We start from the raw sequence: 10,443 nt of genomic DNA, 5'->3' as shown, positions 1-10,443 counted from the left end.
TAACTGAGTCCGTAGAGAGGGCATATGATAGCGATATTGCAACAACTGCTTTTGTACGTGAAATATTCAGTGACCGTGCAAATGGCAAAATACTACAATTCTTCAAGGAGAAGACACAGCAACTTTACGCAGGACATGTAGAAGAAGTCAATTTCCATGTGGTCAATGATATAATACGCAGACGTACAAATTTATTAGTGAAACGTCATACAATGGGTAAAGTTTTAGAGTATCTGCGTACGAACAGTGTTTGGGTCAATGGACCATTAGCAACAATTTCAGCTAATCTCTTTCAAACTGATTGCTCGCATGGTTCTACCAGTGAACGTGATGGTGAAATGTTCTTCCAAGTACATCCAACGGTGCGACAACGTAGACTCGTGCCCATACCAGCTGTACTCTACAAGAGTGGTTTTACTGCTGGTTATGAACCAAAATTAGATGCAACTATTGTAGCTTTTGGACGCCTGGAGGATACTGTCAGTACAATTTATGTTATGCCTGGACATCAAAGTTCTATTTCTCCAACAGATAATTTGGAATTATTCGAAAAGGAATTAATTGAAACAGCCTTTAGTAAAAATGCTTGGAGCAATATACTCACTTCATTGATGGATCGCCCTGGCATGGAAGTACAACTACCACGTTTCTCACATCGTTCATTTGTGAACGCTTCACTTGGTTTACAAAAAATGGGTCTTAAGGGACTTTTCAATTCAGATTTAGCTGACTTACGTGGTCTTACTGGTACTGGTAATAAAGACATATACCTCTCCGATATGATACAAATTAATACATTCAGTACTTGTGGTGAGGAGAAAATTTCTGATCATCATCATGTTGAAATGTACCCCGCACCACCACTACGTAAACGTAACAAAGATGTTGATGCCACAGATGATGATGCCTATGACTCATCAGAGTCTGTAATAGACTTCGGTTCTTTAGTGCATGAATCCGCTTTAGGACGTGGTTTTTATGATGATTTACTTGATCCAAAATACTTAGAACTACCATTGCCATTACGTCCACGACAGGCGCGTGTACCGGATGCGCCTAGATTACGTTTCGATAAACCATTCCTTTATTTTGTGCGCCACAATCCAACAGGCATGATACTCTTTATGGGTCGCTTCAATCCCAGATTATTGCCATGAACTTAATAGCATTTTAATTGCGCTTTTTTACCGCTTTATCACGAGACTTTTCAATTACAGGAATCCTGCCCTTTCAGTAGTTCGTGCCCTCACCCCTACTCTCTCACACTAATCGATTTATTAATTGATTTGCCAGATTGCAAGTCAAAGCGCTGCCGCAAATTTAGCAAATTTTTAGTTATCATATAAGTTAATTAAAGTTTAATTATTTTATAAACAAGAAAAACAAAAACAAAAAACAAATAAATAATTTATACATTTATACACAGTTGTGCCTTAATCACGAATCACTGTGCTTCCACTCCACGTAGCATTAATGGAAATTAATGGAATTTTAATTTGGCAGTGATTCAAGATTGATGCCAGCGCCTGAACGCGAATTATTTATGTTGGCTTAACGCTCGCATTCGTTGAAATTTTTTTATTATGAATTTTATTTAATTTTATTATATTTTTTACACTAGCATTTAAACTATTACTTTTTTTGTTAAACAAATAAATAAAATTTATGATTCGTTTTAAATATAATTTATTTATTATTTTTATATTTATATGAAAGCTTGAACGGCAAACAAAAGTGTATTTATTGCATAGAACAAATTTATTTAGAGAATGAAACACAATTAAAAAAAACAAACATTTTTATATTATTTAAGTATGAAACTGATATGAAATGATATTTTTAAGAATCAATAAATATATTTAATTTTAATAAATGAAAATCAAAATTGTTTTTATTCGAAATACACCAGTAAGTCAAACACTAAGTAGAATAAAAAAAATATAGAAACTTTGATCCAAAAATCAGAGCAAATAGAATTTGCAGATGTACGTGAATAATAACTCCATGCATTAATTCTACCTTTATACACTTTGAAAATAAATTATACTTAAATAATACAACACTACTTTACCCAAAATAAGGCTAGAGTTTCTTCAATAAACGATTTCAAAAGAGTGAACCTATTAAATGTTGTGCATACCTATATCCTGCCAGAGATTCAAAGTTTTTATACAGTAATAATATGGACCAATAGGCTTTACTGGATCCTTACAAACACCGATATAACCAGTTCTATCCTAGCCTAGCCATAGTTTTTTTAAAGTGATTTCCTGCCATTAAACTCATGATCACGGTGCAACGATAAACGCCCCCATTGAATTTTCACAGAATTCTGCCGGTACCAACTGAAGCTATATCCTTGCATATAGTTTTCTGTTTAGCAGAGAGCGAAGCCCAACTAATATCTCTACTGGTTTGAGTTACAGCAAATCAAATCAAGTGAAAGGAAATGCATACAGTCATTCTACCCACTCTACTTTGAGTTTTAACCCTAGCTGATTCGTCACCTCTTTAAACGAGCCCACCTAATTTGGTCAGGATAACCAAAGTTGTGAGCTCTGACTCCTGTCGCACCAAACTTACATCTTCCAACGAGTGCCGCAAGTGAAACTTACTCACTACCATTTACACCCTAAATAGTATTAGATGAAGACTAATCGGTAGTCACCTCTTTTGATTACCATTCATTACCTCGGGACTATTCTAACTGCTTCCCCATTGGGCTATTATACAGTCTAAATTGTTAATGACAACAACAAAAAACACTGTGCCGCTAATCAGCGATGCTGTTGCAGACAGTTGTACATTTTTAACGCCTACCTGTACCGCAAGAACCTAAAGAACGTAACCTAAAGAAACCAGTTGGTTATTAAATAGTATTTGGAATTCCCGATATTTTAACATTATTAAGCTAGATGATATAATACCGTTAATTACAGTATATCGTAATTAAATTACTACTAGACTGAAAAAGTCTATCTGCAAATGTGAGTTGAATGTATGATAATACTACTTCAGACAGTAAAAAGTATCACAGCCATATAATTGTACATAGACCACTAGACAGCAGTATCAAAAAAGTCATCAATTTAGAGTTCATAAAGCAAATGTGTAAATGTACATTACCATCAACATTACGAGAATGGAGTAACAGAAAATCTTTACTTGACCTTCGTTCTAATAAAATCATATAATAAAAGTTCCGTAAATTATTAAATGCAGTCTCAATATATTCGGTTGCAATATATAATCCCGGTTGTGATTTCGATTTCCCGGGCACACCGATTAGACCAAGGATTCTAGTAGAGTTAATTAAGATAGAGGACGTCCGCAAATTCGCTTAAACGATGAGATGAACAACGATTTGAAGGTGCTCAGTACTACTACTGATCGGACTCGCTGGTGGAAGCTACTGGACGTGGTCAAACACGACACGCCTATACTGCCTAACTAAGTAAGTAAAAGTAAGTCGTGTAAAAGAGACCAACAGTAAGGGTCTAGCAGAAGTATTAAACAGACCTGACTTCTCATTCACAAGGAAACTATATTCAAATGTAGAGCTTGAATTGGTACTGGCGGAATTCCTTGGAATTTCAAGTAGGCAGTTAACAGCTCGTCGTACCGAATTGTGTTTTAAGAGCACCGTATCTCTTGTTAAGCATTTACGACAGGTTATCACTTTAAATAATTCTGTATTTCTGCAAGGCACACTATCCCGAAAACTAAAATACTCGTACATTGACATTTACTGTGGTATAAAAAGTTTTACAAAATTTATGCTGTCTTTATATGCGCTATCAAATGGGAGTATTTAGGAAATCGACTACTAATCAACTCGAGCCAACTAATCAATAATTCTTTTCAATCATGATAAAAATAGTATGTCTCTCTTATTATAGCTCCTTCTCTTTTCAGAAATTGTGCAATAATTACACAACTTTTGCTATATTTCTTCTGATATCTCTCTATTTCCCATTACAGTTTCTAGAACATTTCAATCCCCTTTCTTTAATGATCATTGCTGTAATTTCTAATATGGCGTTTTCTCGTAAATCTGATTTACAACATTTAATGCATGTGGGAAAAATTACATTACCTTGTTTTACTAATTTAAATAAATAATATTATTTATCTGTGCAAATAATAAGAGTCCCTCAACCGTGAGCGGCGGTTAGCAACATGTCGTATTAGCTTCACACATTGGTACACCTAAAAGTATACAACAATTTTCTTTTAAAGTCAAAACAGTACATAAATTTGTGGTTTTTGACATTTTCTGGTATTTGTAGCAATGAAAAACGTAAAATAATATTACAACTGTGGTAAGAAACGTATAACATACGATTTCATGTAAAATAGGGAACGGAAATAATACGAAACACACTATAAAAAATAATTGTAATATGCATTAAAACGTAATCTTCTCCTTTAGTTCACTAAAATTGGCAATGTAAAATTCATTTTTGATAAAAGTTTTTAATTAAAATTAATTTTTGAAACTTTTTTTAGGAAATAATTATTTTAAATATATTTTATATACGAGGCTATTTTTTTTTTTGTAACCCTGTAAAATGATTTAAAATTTTTTGCAGTGTATTTTTATGTTAACAACATTTTGTGACAAGCATGGCGATGTGTTTTGTGCCCGAACACACACACACACGCACAAGCACCTGGTTAACTCCATTCGAAAAACAAAACCATAACGAAAATGAAAATGGAAATGAAAAAAACAAATAAACAGATTTTAATTAATTTTTAACAAGAACATAAGCGGTATTCATAATAAAAATCTCGGTGAGCTGATGTTCACTTGCGCCCTGCTCCATTGTTGCTGTTTTTCTGTTATTTTATCGTACATTTTCGCTACAAGCAACATTGTTGTAGCTGCGTTGTTCTCTGTTCACTGTTCTCTGTTGTTTGTTTTTGTTTTTGTACTTTGTTTTGGTTTTGCATACTAACAACATAACCACTTATGTACATTTGAAATGCTTGCTTGTACATATGCAGTGTGTGAAGGCGGAAGAACGGTTCTGTTTATGTGTGCGTGAATAGAACGCTGAATATTTTGTAACAAGCAGCCAAGCAGCCAAACAGCCAAACAACCAAACAGACAGGCAGACATACGCACACATACGAGTATGCAGTGCAATCAAAGAAACAATGAAAGAAGTGGCACACTTTTAGGCGCGGTTACGAATTTTAAACAATTATGATGCAAAATTGCTTGCGTGGTTTGCTTTGGCATTTGTTTTGTTTCATTTCAAGCACTTGTTTATGCGTAAGTATGTGTGTGAGTAAGTTAGGTGCTGTTTCTGAAATTGTGATTGTACTACGAAGTACAGATTCTGGTTACGCCTTTTTCTAAATGGTAATGTGTTTAATTTTACAGAGATTAAAAACTGTTTTTCAGTTTTTTCTTAATTTTTGGCTCTTTTTGAATTCAATAGTGAAAAGGTGACCTACTTTGCGAAAAAAATCAAGTTCCCCAAATAGAAATAGAAATAGAAATAACTCTTTGTGAATAAAGTAAAGATAATTAGTGATACAAAGAGATTTTTAAGATTAAAATTATTTTTTGGAATTATTTTAAAGAGCACTAAATTAAGGTAAAGTACAAAAATAAAAACTTAGAAATCAACCACTAAAGATTACCGTTGCATATTTTCGAGATGAAAATGTTTAAATATGCATCTAACCCCACAATGGATTATAAATTATTTCCAGATAAGGGGGATATATCATTTCATTTTAGTTTGGGAAAAAAATTCGTCGTCTCTTTGTCGTCTAGATATAGATATATCCGGCAGACGGCTAAAATGTCATAGCTGTAAGCTGTATATATATAATATAATTATTATTAATTTTTATGTAATACAACAAATTTAAAATGAAGTAAAAATAAAGCTAATAATACTACTAAATACTATAAAAAATGATCATTTCAAAATAGTTAATTGCATTTGGATGTATCTTTTTATGTTGACTTGGGAAAAAAATTCGTCGTCTCTTTGCTTGATATAAAAAGTCATCCTTTCAAAATAGTTTTGACATATGTTTTGTAATTGTTTTAAACAACAAACATTTAGAGAAGTATGAATAAAACAATGTTTGTCTAAACTACAATTAGTTAAAAGTGAACTAACGAAACTACGATTTTGTACGAAACTACGACTTTGATGCCATAAGATATTTTTGCATTTTGCAATTGTAAGAGAGGATACGAAAAGTAGTGAACTACAAGAACAAAAAAGCAATGTTAACATCCAGTGGCTTCGCTAGCTTGTTCATGTCGTGAGAATGGATAAAAATGTTCCAGCGAAAAAAGTATTTTCAGCAGTATTTGAAGGCAGGATTAAGTTGGAAGATCTATGGTCTCTTACGCGTTGGCAACAGGTATGGAATTAGATGGAACGATGAGCTGTATAAGCTATACCGTGACATTGACATAGTTAAGCACTTAAAAATCGAGCAGCTTCGCTAAATTTATCATATCGTACGAATGGAAAAATATGTTTCGTCTAGAAAGCGGTTTGATTCGGTACCCGCAGGTGTAAACCGAGGTAAAGGAAGTCCGCATCTTCGTTCGAAAGACCAGGTGACCAACGATTTGAGGGCACTTGGTACTACCAACAGTAAGCAACTGATCGAACTGGCTGGCTACTCGAAGCGACCAAGGACTATAATGACCAAATAAATAAGTAAGTAAGTAACTATTTTGTGTCAATTTTTATATTCACGACTGTAAAGACTTAAAAATATAATTTCCATTTTGAAAATCCATTTTGAAGAACAGCTTATTTATTCTTTAAATTTTCAGGACATTTTTATTGCTCATCACAGAATAAAGACATTTGGATTTCATATGCATCCCAGTTGATAATTTAGACATAATAATATAATTGCTTAGCTCATTATTGTATGACGACTTTTATATTATACATTAAAATGTATAATAAAATGCTACACGATGCATGAAGGGTTTATATCAACCCCTACAATAATATTTTATAGTATAGTTATACTTTACAGAAAGAAGACCAACAAAACTTGAAAAGGTTCATGAACTTTGCTCTGCGTTGATGTTTTAATTGAAACAAAAAGTCATAAATTAAATTTGCCTGAGAGTGGAAATATACAGCAAAAAATGTACAAACTGCCAGGACAAAGGACACAATTCCAACTACACAATAACGTAGTTATTATGAAAGTAATTTTAATATACGAGTATATGTGGATATATATATATATATATATTTATGTGTCGGAATTCTTATCGCAGTAGTACAAATAAACCAAAATAAAGAAATCCAGAGAACTCATTTAGTGTTTTGTTAAATTTTATTTATTTTTATTTCACACTTTTAAAATGAAGACATTTCCACTGGCATTAGCAAATTAAGGACGGATATCCATTCCTGCTCAAAAGGAGAGATGCTGTCAGTGTTGCTTTATTTACTTTATTATGTTTGTTTTTTTTGCTTTTTGGATACCGTAATCTTCTTATTCTTCTACTTTATTTTTTTATCCTTTTCCTTATACTTTCATCTTTTTTATGCTAACAAATAAGTAAAATGCTTAAGTGAAATTCTTTTATTGCAATTGCTTGAGTTTTGGGGAAGTTTAAAGCTTTTGATGAAGATAGATTGCAAAGGTATCCTTAGGTGTTACATTCCACACATTGTTATTGTAACTAAAGCTCTATGTATTACTCCTGGTGTAGTAGTAGAGATAGTTGTTGTTGTTGCTTTTGTTGTTGTTGTTGCTTTTGGGTCAAATAAATTTAGCACCTTCTTTTGAAAAATTGTTAACAAAATGGTTGAGTAAGCCATAAAAACTCTTTTAAAGTTTCTAACGATAATAAATTTAATAAAGTTAATAAATTATAGCATAAATAAGATAGAAAATTTAAAGTTTCCTTAAAGATTTAAAATTTCATTTAAATATTTTAATATGAAATTAAAATTTTATCTAAAAGGTTTTTCACAAAGGATTTAAGAATAAATAAGGAACCCCTGAAGGATATTTAATTTTTACAAAATATGATATTAAAATATCAACTCATAGTAGTGATTATAAGAGTGGCTGACAACATAATAGGTTAATGAATGTGTAATCAAAGTAATACTACATAATAACAATATATTCATAAAAATTACTCATACGTCATGTATTGCATTAAAAATAAATTAAATCATTTGTATTGCTGGCATTGCAAGTGTCAAAAAATTCACATAAAACAATTTGTTCCAATTATTCTCTGTTTTACTTTTCTTTTTTATTTACCCTTTCCTTTTGAAGTCTGTTTTCTTATTATTTTTTGTTTTTTTATTTTTTTTTTTTTGTCATGTTTGTATATTTCATTTTACTTAATACTACTACTTCCTTACAAGTTGATTCTTTGAAAAGGACACGTGCGTTTCTTTTCATAAAAAATAAAAACGGTGCAAATAAGCCCAATGACAACAGACAAAGGATTGTGATATATGTCCTTTTTTTGATATTCCATTTTTTTCGCTTATTTCACTCCGTATTCGTGCGGAATTTCTTATTGAAATGCTTAATTATGTTTGTTTTCTTATTCTCGAAGGTAGTCCTAATAATTCTTCTTTCCTTTCTGACATGCTTACAGGCTTATGTACCCGAAAAAAGTATAAACACAACACAAATGGTGATTTCATAATGGAATTTTATATAATTTTACGGATTTCCTTTTTTCTCCAATTTTCCTGTCAATAAAAGGGGAAAATATAAAGTAATTCGTAAATGCAAATAATATAATTGAAGCATGGAAACAAACAATTTTGGTATAATTATGAGTAAATAGCTTTTTGTGATTACTTTGGTTATTGATTTTTCGGTTTTTCAACACTTCACAGATTAACAATATTAGGTATATTAAAGCATTTCAGATTTATAAGGACTAAGATTTCAGAACGATCTATATAATTTTATATAGGTATATTCAAGAAGACCTGTATAAAAACTATTTAAATATGTTTTATTGAGTATTCCTAATAAAGTGCAATATATAATATATACGTATATTATGTGTTGTGAAACAAGTCTTATGCATAGGACACGATTGAAATATTTTATTACCACACAATGAAATAACCTGAAAAAACAGTAAAACAGAAAACTGTCACAAAGCCAAAATTCACTGATGACTTAAACGTGTTTACTTATCACATAAAAACCGGATTGAAAGTGTCGTAGAAAAGTGTCGTAGAGTGGGATTAGAAACCTTATTACTACCTAATAATCTTATCTAAAGAGATCAGAATCAGTGCTTGTCAGTAGTACTAATCTTAACAATTCTAATTCAATCAATAACTAATAATAATTCCTACATAATCGACAGAAGGCAATTTCAAACGCTATCACCTCTTTCACTGGTATCACTGGAAACCCTGAAAACTATGTGTGATAGCTTGATGCCAAGCAATTTAATCCATCTAGATACATGTATATTATTCCAATCTATATATAAACCTTAATACAATTAATTTAATAATCCTATATTTTGTGCGTACAGCCTTTTAAGTTACAGTTCTAATACTTTTATATGGAACTATAATTGCATTCAGTTTTCTTGACTAGAGAAAATTATTAAACAAATAATAAACAATTACTAAAAGCATGAATTGAATAATTTCAACTTACAATAGATAATTCATGGACTTAACATGACAGCCAAACATTCCAAAAATTTTGTTTTGCAATCAACTTATTGAATTAAGCGATTATGTTAGTCCAAGAAATTGCAGATGTGAAGTGACCACTGAGATTGTGTGATATAAGTTTATTAGACTTTTCTTTGCACATTTTTTTTGGACTCTTTTTTGGATACTTTTTTAGACACTTTTTAGGATAATTTTTTTGAACATTCTTTTAGAAATACACTTGTACACTTTTTTTGACACTTCTTTGGACACTTTTTAGACACTGTTTTGAACAGTTTTATGAACACTTTATTGACACATTTTTAACATTTTTTTGGACACTTTTTTGGAAACCTTTTTTGGACACTATGTTAAGTCATAGATTTTAAAACGATTATTATTTATGTTTATAATAATATTGAGTGCAAATTCATTTAGCGTTGTTCTACTGTATTTGCACCCTTCCTTTGTGTACTTAAACACTTTTTCTTTCATTTGTCTAAGATCTTGTATAGAAAATTATAACAAGTAAATAATAAAATAACTTTATTTAAATACAAATGTTAATCTCTCATAACTGGAAACGAATTTTGAATAGAAAAGTTAGGGACACTAAGAACAATTAATAGTAAGAAAAGTTAAGGTCACATCAAGTGTAAAGTCTTGGTTGACTTTACACTGTTTTGGATATTGTCAAATATCTGTCATAGGTGTGCTAAAAAAAATGTATTAACTTAATTACCAGTGTTTTACTTTTGAAATCTAGCTGCCTGGTATA

At 31.2% G+C, this 10,443-nt stretch overlaps 1 protein-coding gene across 1 annotated transcript in view; it reads left to right on the top strand.

The window, feature by feature from the left end:
* LOC119674663 (leukocyte elastase inhibitor-like) overlaps nt 1-1,328 on the top strand; it is a 5,464-nt gene extending 4,136 nt beyond the window's left edge. Inside the window, exon 2 of the mRNA XM_038085812.1 lies at nt 9-1,328. Coding sequence (XP_037941740.1) covers nt 9-1,157 — 1,149 coding nt within the window. The 3' untranslated portion in view covers nt 1,158-1,328. The remainder of the gene's footprint in view (nt 1-8) is intronic.
* The last annotated feature ends 9,115 nt before the right edge of the window (nt 1,329-10,443 follow it).

The sequence above is a fragment of the Teleopsis dalmanni genome, chromosome 2 (assembly GCF_002237135.1).
Source record: "Teleopsis dalmanni isolate 2A chromosome 2, ASM223713v2, whole genome shotgun sequence".
Lineage (NCBI taxonomy): Eukaryota > Metazoa > Arthropoda > Insecta > Diptera > Diopsidae > Teleopsis > Teleopsis dalmanni.
The sequence above is the reverse complement of the archived record's forward strand: the minus strand, read 5'-3'. Positions and strand labels throughout refer to the sequence as shown.